The 16,962-nt window shown below is 50.5% G+C and overlaps 1 protein-coding gene across 4 annotated transcripts in view; it reads left to right on the plus strand.

Annotated features, from left to right (window-relative positions):
- The window catches only part of KSR2 (kinase suppressor of ras 2), an 85,219-nt gene that overhangs the window by 20,045 nt on the left and 48,212 nt on the right, over positions 1 to 16,962 (plus strand). For all 4 annotated transcript variants that reach the window (XM_069870892.1, XM_069870893.1, XM_069870895.1 and 1 more), the window contains exon 5: positions 13,081 to 13,262. In XM_069870892.1, the coding sequence (XP_069726993.1) occupies positions 13,081 to 13,262 (182 nt within the window). The remainder of the gene's footprint in view (positions 1 to 13,080; positions 13,263 to 16,962) is intronic.

Raw genomic sequence — 16,962 nt, forward strand, 5'->3', positions numbered from 1 at the left:
GAGCAGTGAAGAGCTCTGAGGCTGCTGTTTGGTGAAGCCTCGTGTGTTGGACTGTGGCTCTGGTGGCACAGATGGATTATAGGGTGGGATTTTGCAGCTGCAGCACTGGGATGCACAGCACGGCCGTAAGAGCTGTGTGTGGATGCGAGTGCGTGTGAGAGTAAGATGGGGATAATTATTTCAGCTGGGATGTGGATATCTTGTATACCGTGGTTTATATTCTAAGATCTTCCCTGTGTTTTTTCCATCCCTCCTGGTGCTTGTAAAAGGCTCTTCAGTCCCTGGTCATGCCAAGGCTCCTTCCCTCAGCTCTTGCTCTGTGGCTCCGGTGCCGGCAGAGGCTGCTGCTGTGCAGGGAAAAGGCTCCCTGGCACCAACACACTCCATCTCCTTCAGGCCTTTTTGGTGGCCCTGATCTGGAAGCCCTTCTGCTGCCTTGGTGTGGGGTGGCAGAGGGGACCGGTGCCAATCTTGGGGGCATCTCCCCTCCCTGAGGATGCATTGCATGGAGGGAGCATGGCTGGTCCCTGCCAGCTTCCTGAAATAGGAGCCTGAGGACAAACTGCGTGGCTTGTCCTCAGCTTGGGGTTCTTGGAAAACGAGAAGGCTTGGTGAAATCTCTTGAGGGATGTGGTGGGAGCAGGGGGAAGCTTGGATACCCTGGCACAGTGGTGCAAACCCACCTGCTGGATCCAGGGGGCAGCTGTGGTGCTCAGGCAGCTCCAGCTGGGGCACATGGAGGGTTAAAATCTGCTGCCTGGCTGCCAGACCCTCCTCTCCCTGTGTTCAGGCAGGGGCAGACTAGAGAGGATTTAGGGTGCAGGTGTATCCTGTGGCTGCAGCATCGTGGTGTCACTTGTTTCCTTGTCACATCCCCAAGGCTGCAGCAGCTGTGGGGCTGCAGTCATTGCACAAAATGAGTGCGGACACCTTTCTCCCCTGGGCTGGGAGTTTTCAGTCTCTGCTGGCTTTTAGCTTTTGGAAATGAATTTCTTTCAGCTGGACAATACCTCCTCTAAGGCCACCCTCCCCCTCGTGCTTAGGCACTGGGAAGTCATATTTACTTTGGTCCATCCCCAGTGAGCATCACTGTGTTTGAATCATCGAATGGTTTGGGTTGGAAGGGACCATGAAGATCATCCAGTTCCACCTGCCCTGCAGCGAGCAGGGATGTCTTCCAGCAGATCAAATTTGCAGGAGCAAAACCTTGCGAGCAGCCTGGTTCATGTCCTACTTTTATTTGCTTTTCAGCATTCAGTCTGAGCTCTATCCTTTGCTTCTCCCAAGCCATTTGATCCCCACTGTGGTCATTGTACATTCTGGGTCGTCCTGACATGCATCTCGTGTGAGGTTTGTACATGGGTATTTGATAGGAATGGTTGGACTGGATGATCCGATCGGTCTTTTCCAACCTGGTGATTTTATGATTCTATGACCTTATTCCAGCAAAGCCTTTGGCCAGTGATTCTCTGAGCCAGCTGGGGATGGGATGCTTTGACTTCTCTTGCAATGGGAAGGAGCACAGCAAGATATGGAGAAAGGAATTGTAAATGGGGTTTGCGTGAACATGGTCACATCTCTTGAGAGCAAAGAGACCCCGCAAAGGGGTCTGGACAGATTGGAGAACTGGGCAATCACCAACTGAATAGAGCTGAGCACGGGCAAGTGCTGGGTTTTGCACCCAAGACACAGCACTCTGAGTGTCCACACAGCCTGGGGAGCCAGAGGCTGGAGAGCAGCCCTGGGGAAAGGGGTCTGGGGGTTCTGGTCAGTGGCAAGTTGACCATGAGCCAGCAGTTCCCTGGCAGCCAAAAGGGGCAACTGTGTCCTGGGGTGCATCCAGCACAGCATTGCCAGCCAGACAAGGGAGGGGATTGTCCTGCTCTGCTCCACACCGGGGTGGCCCCACCTTGAGCACTGGGACAGTTCTGGGGCTACAGGATAAAAAAAAAAGATCTAAAGGTGCTGAGGAGCATCCAGAGGAGGGCGTGGAGTTGGGGAAGGGTTTAGGGGGAACTGTGGGAGGAGCAGCTGAAGTCACTTGCTCTGTTCAGCCTTGAGAAAAGGAGACTGTGGGGAGACCTCGTTGTGCTCTGGAGCTTCCTCACCTGGAGAGAAGGAGCAGGAGCTGAGCTCTTCTTTCTGGACTCTAGGGAACGGCAGGAAGATGCCAGGGGGGAGTCAGGTTGGACATTAGGAACAGGTTCTTCCTCCAGAGGGTGGTGGAGCACTGGAACAGCTCCCAGGGAAGCAGTCACAGCGCCAAGCCTGACAATATTCCAGTTTGGCCAATGCCCTCAGCCATGTGTTATGGGGTTGTCCTTTGCAGGGGCAGGAGCTGGACTTGATCCTTCTAATCCAAAACATGCTATGATTCTGTGTCTCATCTTCCTTCATCAGTCTCTGCCCTGTTTTCTGTTTGCCCAGCATCTTTGGTGCTCCCGTTCCCAGTTGTGCCGGGCCACCTTGGGTGATGCAACTTTAATTCAGAGTTAGTGAATTAATAGTGGAAAGAGAGAGCCAGTATTAACGGGGCTCTGTTGTGCCAGTGTCCTAGCCAGGGGTTCATCGTCTCGATGCGGAAGGACCCAGGCTCTCAAAAGCTGCTCACAGAACCGAGTAGGTTAATTTTCTCTAATGGCACTTAATGATTTTTTGGAGGCAACCACTAAATCCTGCTTGCTAATCCTGTTAGTGTTTTTGGGATAATAATTAGTGCATTAAAGAGGCAGCTTCTTTTTTTCCCATTTCTCTTGCAGAGGCATGCTCAAGTTTTAGATGTGTATTAGCCTGAACGCAGTGGCAAACGCTCCCTGCCACAGAGAAAAAGTAGCTTTTTGGGGCTGTTAGCAGATATTTCTTGTTTTATGGCACTGTCCATGCAGTGCACACGTATCGTGCTCTTTATCAGAGAGTGCAGGGATAGGATAAGGGGAATGGCTTTCAGCTGAAAGAGGGAAGATTGAGATGAGATCTTAGGCAGAAAACCTTGGTGGAGGGAGGAAGCCCCCAGGGTGTTGTGGGGCTGTCCCCACTAATTTTTCCATCTTGGTGCAGGCGTAGAAGTTAAACCACTGCCATATATCTAGGAGAGCAGTAGCAGCAGCCAGGTCCTCTCTGGAGCAAGGCTACCATGTACCACTTTAGTCTTGATGACAGCTCATCAGTTTGCTTGTGTTTTGTGTTTCGGAGCTTATTTTTAGAGTTTAATCCATCATTTTTGTGTGCTGAAATCTTCTGAAGCAGGGGTTAATTATTTTTGAGCTTGCAGCCTCACATTTTCCTGCACGGAGGCTCCAGCTGTTGACTGTAACTCTGGGGTATGGAACATTACTCCTAAAAAGATCCCCTGGCTTCCATAAATCCACAATCCATAAACATCTCATGAATGGTCTTGAAACGGAAACAAAACATTTAGGGTGGCTGATAATATAATGCCCATTTAATACCTCATGAATTCCACAGGCCATTTAGATCTTTCATGGATAGTTAATGATTATTCATCAGCGAGGAGGCAGGAAAAGAACCAAACTCTGAATGGAAAGTCTTAAAAACACATTAATTGGGGAACAAAAGTCAACCTAGTTAAGAGTGAGCTCAAGAGCATGTGTTAACTCTCAGAAGGGTGTGTATAAAATAGCCCTCCAGAGGCAAGATCTGCCCCAAAGCAATGGTTGGGTGTTCTTCATCCTTAGATCTGTGCCAAAGGGAGGTGAGCCCAAAACCTCATCCACTCCCCAGTTGTGGTTCTGCTGGAAAGTGTCGGAGGAGGCCACAAAGTTGGTGAAGGGTTTAGAGAGGAAGCTGTGTGAGGAGCAGCTGAAGTCACTGGGTCTTTTCAGCCTGGAGAAGAGGAGGCTGAGGGGAGACCTCATCACACTCTACAGTTTCCTCACATGGGAAGGAGCAGGTGCTGAGCTCTTCTTTCTGGAGCCAAGGGAATGGCAGGAAGATGCCAGGGGAGAGCTAGGTTGGACATTAGGAGCAGATTCCTCATGTAAAGAGTGGTGGAGCACTGGAACAGGTCCCAGGGGAGCAGTCACAGCACCAAACCTGACAATATTCCAGAATCCTTTGGTCAATGCCCGTGGCCCCATGGTGTGAATGTTGGGGTTGTCCTGTGCAGGGACTGGAGTTGGACTCGATGATCCTTGTGGGTCCCTTCCAGCTCAGGACATCCTAGGATCCTTCTGCTACTCTGAGCCTGGCCAAATTAATGAACTCTGTGGCCTTTGAAGAGCAGCCTCCTGCAAGCAGCTGGGGAACGGGGAGTGTCAGTGTGTGTAGATGGTGAAATAAAGCAGTATGACCTGACACAGCTGAGCCCTGGAGAAAGGCTGAACTCTCCCGAGAGCTGAAGTGAAGCGGCTGCTGGAGAGGACATGCAGTTTTTTTGGTGTACCTAGGTCAGGTTTGGGCTGGGAGGAGGCTCCTCCAGCTCAAGGCAGTTATATTTTAGGTAAGTTTTCAATGAAGTCCCGTTATCCTGTATTGTTGCAATTGCATTTGAGGCATGGATGTGGATGGGGTTAGGTGTTCTGGTGGAAAAGGCTCTTTATCCAAAGCTTTATGGTGGTCGTCTTCCTTACCTTTAGCCTTGTTGACACTGAGGTTGTTTTATTGTATCTCAACATCAAGATGAGGATATCCTGGTGCGTGAAGTCAGATGTGAAGTTCACATGTGATCTGGTGATAGAGCATGCACCCTTTTTTTTTTCCCTTTTCCCTTGTATTGTTTCCAGCTCTGAACCAACTCTAACCTGACACTTTCTCTGTTGTGGGGTTGTTTTTTTTCCATCCCATCTAACAGAAGCCCCTGAGAACAGGGTATCTCCTGCGTCACTTGGCCTAGAGTTTAGAGGGGAAGTCGTATGAGGAGCAGCTAAAGTCACTTGGACTGCTCAGCCTGGAGAAGAGGCGACTGAGGAGGGACCTCATAGCAGTTTACTGCTTCCTCACCAGAGGAGGAGCAGGTGCTGATCTCTTCTTTCTGGTGACCAGTGATAAGACCTAAGGGAATGGCAAAAGCTGTGCTGATGGAGGGTTGGGTTGGACATAAAGAAGAGATTCTTCCCCCAGAGGGTGGTGGAGCACTGGAACGGCTCCTCAGGGAGGCAGTCAGGGTGCCAAGCTGGACAATATTGCAGAAACCTTTGACCAAAGCCTTCAGCCCCACGGTGTGAATGTTGGGGCTGTCCTGTGCAGGGACAGGAGTTGGGCTTGATGGTCCTTGTGGGTCCGTTCGAACTCAGGACATTCTATGATCAGGGCAGAGAGGTGAAAGACTGAGTCATAGACTTGCAGAAACCTAGAACCAGAGGTCATTTTCACCATCCCCACTGCACTGAGCAGCCTGTAGTTAGACTGTCTGTCATAGTTAGTCATCTATGCTGATTTTAAATGCTATGGAGTGATAGGTCATCTATTTTGCTGCTCTGCAACCTTTGTAATAATGACACTTTCCCTTGTATTAATTCCAATCAATGCTTCTACCAGGTAGATCAATTATTTGATATTCTGCGTGGGCTGGATTTGATCGAGCCGCATTGAGGTAACTTCTGTGCCTGATGTCTCTCTGACGTTTACCAGGCTTGGAAAGGCAGGTGGGCTCTTGGCTTTGGGGGTGAGCAAGAGATTGATGTTTGCAGAGCAGGTGGCTGCAGTGGGACGCTACCAACATGTGCAAGTAATCCGTATGCAGCATCTGCAGCTCTGTGCTATTCATCCTGTGTGCTGTCCGAAAATGTAAAGACCTGGTACTTCTGCAAGGGAGAGAGCATTGATGTGAGGGAATTTGGAGAGCAAAATGAGCAACATCTCTCTCTCTGTGTCTCTCTTTCTCTCTCTGTATCCAAATAACCTTTCTGATTAATCTCGGTGCATGGAGTTTTGCACAGGTCCTGGATTGTCTCCAGCTCTCTCAAAGTAGGGTCTGCACACCGTTTCTTGACAGTGATGGGTAGCCACCATAACAAACTGGCTCTCTGCTGCAATTATCCCACTGCTCTGGGCTGCTGTTCTCCTTAGGTATGTCATTAATGTTAATTACTGCTGTGGTGTTCCATCAAGAGGAGCAGGAGCTTTAACATGCTTGGAGGAGAAACTTTTCACCGTGTCCTTTAATGAGAAGTTGAGCCTCCATTCGCCGCTTTCAAAACGGAGAGCATGATTATGAATTTAGATAAAGATTAACATCTCGGGGTATGTGTGTGAGAGGCAACAGAGCTCTCCTGCTGCGGGCAGCTTTACCTGGTTTTCTGCTTCCATGGTGTCCATACATGAGAGGAAGGCAGGGCACAGCGAGGACATTGCTGTGGGCAACGTCCCAGGGTGGTGACAAGAAGATGGATTGACCACTGCTGGTCATGATAGGAGGATGTGCTTGAGCTCTTCTTGGTGCTTTCTTCCAGCTTGTATCTATGCAGGAAGGATGTGAAGCAGCTCCTCTCTCCTCTTCTGGTCATCTTCAGACCAGGTTGGATGGGGCTTTTGCTGACTGCATCCCTTTTGATAGTTGTTTTGCAAGCGTGGAGGTCTTCGACCCACCCATTCCTCTCCTGAGAGGACAGGCTGAGAGGCAGACTGGAGAAGAGAAGGCTCTGGGAGACCTGAGAACAGACTCCCAGTACTGAAAAGGGGATGATAAGAAAGGTGGGGACAGACTTTTTAACAGTGCCTGAAGTGTTAAGACAAGGGGTAATGTTTTTAAACTAAAAGAGGGTACAGTTAAGTGGAATAAAAAGAAAATATGTTTTACAATGAGGGTGGTTGTATAGGTAGCCCGGAGAGGTGGTGCATGCCCCATCTCTGGAAACATTGAAGGTCAGGTTGGACGGGGCTCTGAGCAACCTGATGGAGTTGAAGATGCCCCTCAACAGTCCTGTCATCATGAAGATGCTCATTGCAGGGGGGTTGGACTAGGTGACCTTTAAAGGTCTCTTCCAATCCAAACCATTTTATGAGTCAGTGATTTGATATGAGGGTGGGGTGGGGGCCTGAGGAGTGCCTGGAGCTTGCTCCCTTGGCTAAAGCCGTGTTCACTAGGCAGGGAGAAACCCACTCATCTGGATGTAAATGAGGGACATCCCAGGGCTGAACGGGTGTGGACATGGCTCCAGCAAAAGGTGACTCAAGCTCACTGGTGTTAGTTGGCCTGAGCCGTTGGTGCTCATCCACCACTGCCCTTGTGTGTTCCTCAAAGAAATGTAATGGTGGAAACGAAGAAAACAAGAGGGGTCTAATGAGAAACAGGATTTGCTTCAGGATCCTGGCAATTAGCTTCTCGAACTCCTTCCATGCAGCTGCCTGCATCTGCTCCGAGTGTTGTTCCTGCTGCCCTCCTGCAGAACTCTCTTGTTGCTGTACAAGTCCCAAGAGGGGGGTAGGAAAAAAACCTGTTTGACTTGAGCTCCCTTCAAAGAATTTCCCACCTTTATAATTTGCAGCCATAATAAAAAGTTAGGCTTTATGCCATGAAAAGAGAATAATAGATCAGTAAGATATGAACCTTAAAACTCAGCCATCCAGGGAAGCAGGGACAGGCACTTGGATAAATATTTAACTGTTGAGGCTTTGATATGAAGAACTTGCTTTTCCTCTGACCGAGGGAGGGGGGGGTTGTTGCCTCTTACTGTAATGAGGAGGATAAATGTAATGTCTGGTGGATAGACTCTATTTTCTTTAGTATCGAGCCGGTCTTGCACTGAGCTTATTCAGGTCTGGGTGTGTAATGAAGAAATTTCATCTCTTCAGAGAGGTTCAAATAATCATAGAATCATGGAATGGGTTGGGTGATGGCTGTATCCATGGTGGTTTTGGTACAAACTCCCCAATCCTGTTTTTTTGGAGCTGCTTGGATGGGGAAGTCACTGGGATTTTTGTGGTTTTTTGGGAATCCCTGCAGAGAGGAGTTGGGTTTTCCAGCCATGTGCCAGCACGGGAACCGAGCAGGAAGGGAGCAGAACTGGCAGCTCTTTTTGCATTAAAAAATGCAAGAGTGAATTGTGGAGTACCCTCCTTTTTATCAGTGCACATGGATGTTGCTTGCTTGGTGCTGCTTCCTCTGCACCAGGCAGAGCCTTGCAGGCTGCTGAGGTGTGGGGGCCGTGCTTTACCTTCTCCATCCTCTGATTTAATACAGAATATCGCACAATTAAGCCAGTCAAAAGGCAATAAATCTCCCGAGCTGCATCCTGACCGAGGCTGTGCACTTCAGGCCAGGTAGCAGCAATCTTTAATCCTTTGCAGGGACCTAACTGAAATGCCAATGAGGGGATTTATTTTTTTTCTACTCTATTTTGCTTCCTTTAAAAGCAATGCTTGCATTGAAATTGGAGTGTGCGGGAGAGGAGCAAAGTGGTGAATAAAACATAGCCTGGTGCAGTCAGCTGTGGGGTCAACTCACCTGTTTCAGCTCAAGTTTAAATTTAAACCTCTGCTGATTATTTTTATGATGATGATATTAACAAGTGACTACAAATGCTTGCAGAGCAGGGTTATTTACCTGATTTATTTAAGAATCGGAATAGTTTGGGTCAGAAGGGACCTCAAAGCCCATCCAGTTCCCCCCCTGCCATGGGAGGGACACCTCCCACTGGATCAGGTTGTTCCAAGCCCCATCCAACCTGGCCTTGAACACCTCCAGGGATGGGGCAGCCACCACTTCTCAGGGCACCCTCATTGTGAAGAATTTTTTCTTAAGATCTCATCTAAGCCTTCCCCTTTCCAATTTAAAGCCATTCTCCTTCCCATCACTACAGGCCCTTGTAAAAAGTCTCTCCCCAGCTTTCTTGTAGGATAGAAATGGGCATGGAGAAGTGAACATCGCTGGGATGCAGGGAACTGGTTGTTGGAGAGCCCTTTTTGGGATGGCTGTGGCTCAGCCGTAGCCCTGGGCAGCATCAGACTCGGGGCTGACACCCCAATGACTGTTGCATCTCCACTCCCTGTAACATACAGACTTCCCCGTGCCCCAGCTTCTGCAGGAGAGCGCTCACTTTCCCAGCATATCCTGCTCTTCCAGCCTGTGAAATGTTTGGGAACATCCTGGCTGCTTCATGCTTTCGCAGTCCCTGCTTCCTCGCTGGGACCCTCTAGCATCCATACTATCCCCGCATCCCATCTCCCGACCCTGTCAATCCCAGCCCTTCTGCTTTGATGCAGATAGAGCCTTGCTGGGGCTGAAAAGAGTGATGGGCCCTTTGTCCTGGGTGTCTGCTTGTGTTTTTCACTGCCTGTTGAAACCCTCTATTTTTTTACCGATGCCGGTGATGAGCATTTGACTGATTCCACCGAGCAGGCGGGGATGAGCCATTCAGGCTGGATTGACACCTGAAGGGATACGCATTAAGTGCTTCAAACTAGCTGGGCTATTTATTTTTTTCTCTTTATTTTGAAAGCCATCATCATGTATTTAGAAAATTCTTGCGTGAAATTACGTCTCTAATAGTTGGCATTTACCTATGTGCATGGAATCGCCCCCAGCGAGCAGCACTGAATTTTCCTGAGCATCCGCATCAACGTGCAGCAGAAATTAGCCCTGACGCTCCTGTGAACTTTGGTTTCAGGGGCTTGAGGGGGAGATTCTGCCTGGTATCCCCTCCAGGAGATGCAAGAGAAAGGCAAGGATAAAAATGAGGCTTTTTGAGGGCTGTGCAGAGGATTAGGGGATGGAGAGAGATAAGAGTGGAGGGGCTGACAGGGGATGCTAAGGAGGGGCTGGGATCAGTGGGGCTGGGATCAGCACAGAGAGGGGAGTGGAGGCTCCTGGAGTGGCAAATAAAAGGTGTCAGGGTGTTCAAATTTGGGAAACTGCTCCACATCTGGCAGGAAAGGAGCCGTTGTCCCTGCAGTGACAATTTTCTTGCTATCCCTGGAGACCTGCCATAGTCACCTGAAGGTGTCCCTTAGATTTTAGGGGGCTTCAAGCCTGGAGATGGACTGTATGTGGTCCTCTTTGCCCCCCACAAACCCTTTAAAGCCAAACCCCAAAGCCCAGGGGTATAATTAGCTTCCTGCTCCCCCTGCCTGGTGCTTGGCACAGGCTGTGGACTCTCATTTTGATAGTTGTCCAGCTGTGACTGGAGGAAAATGGTTCTTCCTGGGGGTTGAGAGGTATCAGCACCATCTAAATAGCACCTTCCGCGGTCCTGCGGCTTTGCAGAGCTGTACTGTGCTGCGCTTTCCCTTCTGACACGTTTGCTTCTCCATCAGTGTTTCTGTATCATCCCGGGGTTGTTTTAAGTGGAGCGCTTGCCTTTTTCCACTCCCTCAGCCAAGCAGCTGAGAACTTGCCAAGTTCTGGAGAAGTCTGAAATGCTGCTTAATGGGGATGTTAGTGCGGCCAACCCCACCGAGCATCAGAATGAGCCCAGCTTGCATCGTACGCTGGACTTTATTGGTTTGGCTGAGATTATCATAGAATCGGAGAATGATTTGGTTTGGAAGGGACCTTAAAGATCATGTAGTTCTAGCAGCAAGGTGCAGCCCGGACCCCCCTCCCAGGAGTGGGGTCTGCTGCTGTGTGTGGGTTTTATCCCTACAGAAAATGGAATTAAGCTGATGTTCTTCCTTGATTTTTTAAAAAAACCATACCTTTGCATTTCTGCTGTGTATGTCAGGTTTGGGACTGTGGGAAGGGGGTGATGCCCAGAGGAGGGGGCTTCTCCTGCCCCCAGGGTGTGGAGTCTGGGGTTCCAGGCTGTGCTTGGGAGGTTTAGGCTGGGAGGACCTTGAAGTACTTCCAGGACATGCTTTTTCCATCCCTCCTGGGATGCACCCTTGGGTAGATGAGGATAGTCCAAGGCAGTGTGACCAATGGGTGCCTTGTCCCCAAAATCAGTGGTTGTGGCCTTGGGGTTGCTTTGAAGTGGCTGAGGTGAGATTGCAGAGAAGCAGAGGAGATGCGTCTCTTCTTGGGATGTCCTTGCAGCTCATTTTTTGTGCCCTCTGCTGCTTGCAAGACTTAATTTCCTCCAGCTTTTGGACTATTTCTGTTTCTGCCTTCTTCTCCATTGTCTTTGCTGGAAGATGGAGGAGGAGGAGGTTTGCTCCTGGGTGCAGCGGGGTAAGCTGCCTGGACTCAAAGCTTGGGCACATCCAGGGAAGAGAAGGTGCAGGTTTACTCTTGGTCCGCCAGGGACAACTCAGGGGTCCCTAACTGCTGGAACAACACTGTCCCCAGTGATGGGGTGCTTGCAGCTGGGTGCCCTGTCCCTGCAAGGCAGAAAACTTGCCATGGGTGAGGATGCTCCTGTTGCTGCATCCTGCTGGACCCTGCTCACCCTCCTTTGGGGTGAAGAAAAGGGGTCAAGGCCATGGTGAGACCGATGGCCAACTCTTGTCAGTCACCCAGTTGGATCATGGGTTTTGTGCGTGTTTGTTAATTGATTTCTTTTTTTTTTTTTTCTCTGAAGAAACAGGGAGAGAGAAAAATATCTCTGTCCAAAATCACTCATCTTTCCTAATAATGAGAGCTGTCACCAGCCCTGCTTGGCAAGGAAATGATGTTCGCCGTAAATATTTGGTCTGGAACTGATTTATGGGTGGAAAAAAATGAGATTAGGAGCTAATCACTGCATTGCAGGAAGCACTTTGGGCCAAGTGCTGGGGCTGAGCTTGCGGGGAGCTGGGGCTGTGCCCATGCTGGGGAGCCGCACTGGGGGCTTTGGTTTGGGGATGTTGTGGTTGTTCTGTTGGGTTTGAGTCAAGTGACGACGATGGAGGGGTCGGTCTGGCTCTAGGGGCTACCAGGCTTCTCTTTGCTTTGGTGCTTCGCGGATTTACTTTAAGTGTTGGGTGTTTAGGGTCAGGAACAGCTTAGATTCCCCAGCAAACGTTGGCTGTGGGGCTGCCGGTGCATCGAACCCCCATGGGCTCCAAGCCAGGAGGCTTGTTCCATCAAACCTGGCTGGAGGCAAATCATCCACCTTATCCCTGGGCCCAGGACACCCAAAGAAGTCATCACAGCCACCCTCAAAGGTTTTCCTGTGTGAGGAAACAATTAGCTTATTAGAAGGCAGTTTAATTTTCTTCTGCTAAAGCAGGCGGGTGAGCACAGCGTGGTCATTTCCTAGTGCCTGGCAGGACCAGCTGCCCCTGGGCGCTGCTGGGACCTGGGGCGGTGGGAGATGCGTGGTCCTGGGGAGGATGGATGGATGCCTGCACGTAGGAGCTCGTCTCTGAGCTCAGGGGCATCTCTGGTCGAGGGTACTGGAGCGACAGCAGCAGAGCAGGAGCTGGTACCTCCAAACAAGCACGTAGGTGCTTGCAGGAAAGCAGCTTAGTTTCAAGAGGGAGCAGTGTGTGGGTTCATACTCTCCTGATTTCTACTGTACCAAGGCTGGTGGCATTGCCCAGCTCTGTGTAGCATTGCAGGGCACAGCAATGCTTTGGTTTCAGGGTCACATGCTCTGGGTTTCAGTCTCAGACTGCAGCAGGATGGGCTCAGCCACTGCTGTCCCAGAGGTGCTGCAATTCATTCTCCTTCTTCTCTGCTCTTCCATTGTTTTTTTTGTTTGTTTGTTTTTTTTTTGCCTTAATCATGATGCTCTAATCAGGGATTGAAGGTGTGTGTTGAATAAAAACCTGTAATTCAGCTGTGCATCAGTGCTGACCATATCATCTGTGAGAAAACCATTTCTAGCCATTCATGAGCTGCGTTCCTGGAGGTCGGGAGGGTCCTTGATGACCATGTGTTGGAAAACTCCTGGGTTGGGGCACTGAGGGGTGATGCAGCCCTGCACAGGGCTGCCAGGCAGTAGGTGATTTTGAGAGTGCAATGAGGCCAGCAAGGTTGGGGGTGATGGGACTTATGGGCCAACCGACCCTTTTCAGCCAAGTTTTGCAGGACCTCTCAAATGCAATGTGGTCTTTAATGAAAATTGCCTTATTTTTGGTGGTGGGAGGGATTGAAACTTCTTGTAGGGGTATAGGTCTAATTGCTTAAGCTCACAGGGTGTCGCAGCATCTCCCTGTGTGAGCAACTGTCCCGTGGATCCCACTGCTCCCTCCTCCCCACCTGTGAGCAAATCTTGCCCTTCAATTTTCTCTCCTCTTTTACCTCCTCCTTCTTCCTTCCAGAGTCAAGAAGAAGAACAAGCCCTTGAACCTCAAGATCAACAACAGTGTGGGAAGCTGTGAGAACATCCCTGCGCAGCGCTCCCCGCTCCTCTCCGAGCGTTCCCTGCGCTCCTTCTTCGTGGGGTATCCGCCTTTCCTTCCTTCCACCCCTCCCGTCCACACCGAAGCCACCTTCTCAGCAAGTAAGTCCAAGTGTCTCCCTAAGGTCCCCCTTCCATGGGGTGGGTGATGGCTGATGCCAAACAGAGGATGTGACTGTGGGAAACTTGAGGGGTGTGGAGGACATTGGTTAAGTGTTTCAACCGGATCAATGTTCCATTGGTCTGGTTCCAACCCTGGAGATGGGCAGGGACGTCTCCCACTGGATCAGGAGCTCCAAGCCCCATCCAACCTGGCCTTGAACACCTCCAGGGATGGGGCAGCCACCACTGCTCTGGGCAACCTGGGCCAGGGCCTCCCCACCCTCACAGCAAAATATTTCTCGCTAGGATCTCATCTCAATCTCTCCTCTTTCAGCTGAAAACCATCCCGTCTCATCCTGTCCCTGCACTCTCTGATCAAAAGCCCCCCCTCAGCTCTCCTGTAGGTCCCTTTGATGGGTTTGGGCTGATGAGTTCACCCAAGGCGTTGCTGTTGGCTGGGGAGAAGCAGCCTGACCCTTATATCCCTGTCCTGGACGGGGTGCTCCTATGGATTCTGCAGGAATTGAAGCTTTTACAAGCCAGACATGACTCTTAGCCTAAACAAAACCCTCCCAGAAAACGTGTGGCAGCTGCTGGGAGCGATTTGCGTGCCAAGAGCTGTCACAGGGAGGGCGAGTTCCTCTTGTTACTTAGCTAAAAGCTTCCTCTGACTCCATATGCAAGCTTGTTTTCTGCCACTTTCCCCTCCCCAGGCTTTCCCCTTCTGTTTACTTTCCCAAATGTGATCTTTCTGGCTCATTTTGGGTTCTTCCAGTCATTCTTACTGCTCAGCTCTTGACTGAAGAAAGGGTTTGCAGGCAACATCCTTCCCTGCCCATCCAGCCCCTTGGCACTGGCAGGTTTTCCTCCTTGCCATGCTTCTCACTGGGGTGGGAAGTGACACCAGGATGGCTTTATCAGGCACCCCAAGCAACAGTTTGCAGGTGCTGATGTGATGGGGTGGTTCCTTTGTCCTGCTTTCATCCCCACATCCTCTCCCATCCAGCCCCCCAGCGTCAGCAGCTTTTCCTCCTCACCATGCTTCTCACTGGGGTGGGAAGCAGCACTGGGGTGGCTTCACCAGGCACTCAAGCACCAGTTTGCAGGTACTGGTTGCCGGTGTGATGGGGCAGTTCCTTTGCCCAGCCCTCTGCAAGGCAAAACTCTCATAGTTTCTTTCTGTCATTACTTTTTTACACCAATGAGCTGCTGGTTAGGATTGTTGAAGGGCCACTAAGCCATTTCTGGCATCCTATTCCTTTCCTTTCTTTGGCTTTGGGGACAGCGGTACCTGGCAGGAGCTATGCGGGCAGGCAGTGTTATTTCTAGACATATTCAACTACCTGACTCGCCATCAGGTTTGCCTGGCGCGAGGGGTATTTTTGCATTGCTCTTTCCCCCGCGGCATCAGCTGAGCTCACTTGCAACCCAGAACACTGGGGACTAGTGAACCAGAAACCAAGAAATACGACCCGTTCTCAGCAACCCCCCACTGTGTCTGGTTGCATTAGGTTTCCTCACGCATCAACATTGGATTAAATCCCATGGTGTAATAACCTGATGTAACGTGGCACTGCAGGAACGTGATGCGATGAGAAGTGATGGGCTATCAAGTGACTAACGCTGCTGGAGAGGTGTCTCTTCTCATTTCGCTTGGCCTTCCGACGTTCTTGGCTACTGTGAATGTTTGTTTTCTGGGCTAGTTGTGAGCTATGGAGAAGAGAGTCTTGGTTGCTTCAGCTGTTTGATCCCTTTTGAGAAGTTTTAGCATCAGCCAAAGCGTTTGGTCCTTGCAGGATCAGAATCTATGCGCTCAGCCACCCTTGCTCCTGGAACCTGTGAGGAAAATGGGATGCAAGGCAAAACCATCCCACTGGATTGTAGTTTTTCTAGGTCTCTTCTGTATCTGCATCGTTTCTGTACTGGTGGCCTTGTCCTCCAGCTGCATCCTGGGTTTCTATCTGCTTCTACGTTTGCTTTCCAGTTTGCGACCCTGTGGGAAGAGTGGACGTGTCCTGCATGTGGCAGCTGGATGCTGAGCGTGGCCCTGCAGGGAGAGAGATGGGGTTTAATGGAGCTTGATGCCAGGGTTCATTACCTTGCAGGGAGGAGATGAGTTATGCCAAGCACTGCAGAGGCGTATTTATTTGTGGGGAGGAGCAGATATTGCTGTAACTTTCCCCATGCCCAGAATTTCTGTTATGGGACCTGGGTGGCTTCCCTTAGTCTGGCACACAGTGTTCTGTATGTCCTCAGGTCCCCTGGTCTCATCTTGCTGCTGTCGTTGCTGCTTCAAAGTAGCTGACCTTGTAGGTCCTAAGAGAAGTGCTGGTTGTGCTTTGGGGGGTGACACCTCACCCCATGTCCTGGGGTGCCACTATTTCTTGTTGCCTTTCAAGTGCAAGGCGTTTCCCACATGCTGCTGGATGAGCTCTGTGGGGTTCACCAAGAGTGGGAGCCAATGCATCAAGCCCACCTCGCATCCCAAGGGGTCTCCTTGTCCCCATCCCCATCTTTGAGGTGTAGATGCAGTTTAGCACCTGAATTCTCCACCATATTGCATCCCTATAACCATGGGTACCTAGGCTTTTAAAAAGGAAAATGCCTCTTCCCTTTTCTCTTGTGGGATCAGCGTGGCAGCACCTGACATGCTCTGGATTGACGTGGAATTACTTCCATAAGCACTGAAACAAAAATATGTTGTTGTTGTTGGATTGAGATGCAGGAGAGGAGGCTGGTGAGCCCTTGGCGAGACCCCTCTCTCCCCAGCTGTCTCTCGATCTCTTTTCAACAGCCAGCATGTCTTGCTGCTTGTGGCAGGAACACGCTCCCATCTGTGTCATCTCTGGTCCTGATCAGATGCAGATTTGGGTGCTTTTCTCTCATTTTTAACAACCGAATTGCCCTCACGGGAATAGATTTTCCCAGATGTGAAGTGAGAGTGCAAGGGCTGGCAACAAGCTGCATGAGGAGCCTCTGAACACACACAAGGGAGAGATGTGGCCTGAGAGCAAGAGAAGAGCTGTAGAGCATCCCCTCGTACATGGAGTTATGAGCAGTTGAGCCCTCAAAATCTTCGTCTTGTCCCTCAAAACCTGATCACAACTGTTTTAATGTGGTCTGCAGTGATGCTCACCTCACCTCTCCTCGGCTCCCAGCTGGGTACATTGACCCATTCCTGTGTCTCAGCTCTGTTGCATCCACGGTTGCCTTTGGTGCCTCTCTGTCTGTGTCCCTCCTGGGTCGCTTCTCCTGGATCCCAGACCTGTTCTGTCTCTTGCCTTTGTGCCCGAGGACTTTGCAGGTTATGGCACTGACTTTCTACCCTGGTAAGCAGCCTGGTTGTGCCTTCCTGGGGCTTGGGTGGTCAACCAGTGATGGCCAAGTGGCAAGTGCTGAGTTGCCATGAGAGCTCTTAGTGCTTCCTCAGCCTCTGACTGTCTGCAAAAGAGCCCTCTGAAGGGCTGGAGTTGGGTAGGTATGGCTGGCAGAGAGGGATTCAAGACATTGTCCAGTGGATCAAGCCCTGTGCTGGGAATCCAGGAGCACTAAATCCAGCCTTTCTGCTGCAAAGGACCAGGCAGGATCTGAGAGCATGATGCTGGTGTTGAACGTGCTGTGAGGCACATGTACAAGCAGTCAGTGCTATTTAGACCACGGCTCCTCTCTGCAGACATAGAACAATTTGGATTGGAAGAGA

Source organism: Phaenicophaeus curvirostris, chromosome 17, assembly GCF_032191515.1.
Source record: "Phaenicophaeus curvirostris isolate KB17595 chromosome 17, BPBGC_Pcur_1.0, whole genome shotgun sequence".
NCBI lineage: Eukaryota > Metazoa > Chordata > Aves > Cuculiformes > Cuculidae > Phaenicophaeus > Phaenicophaeus curvirostris.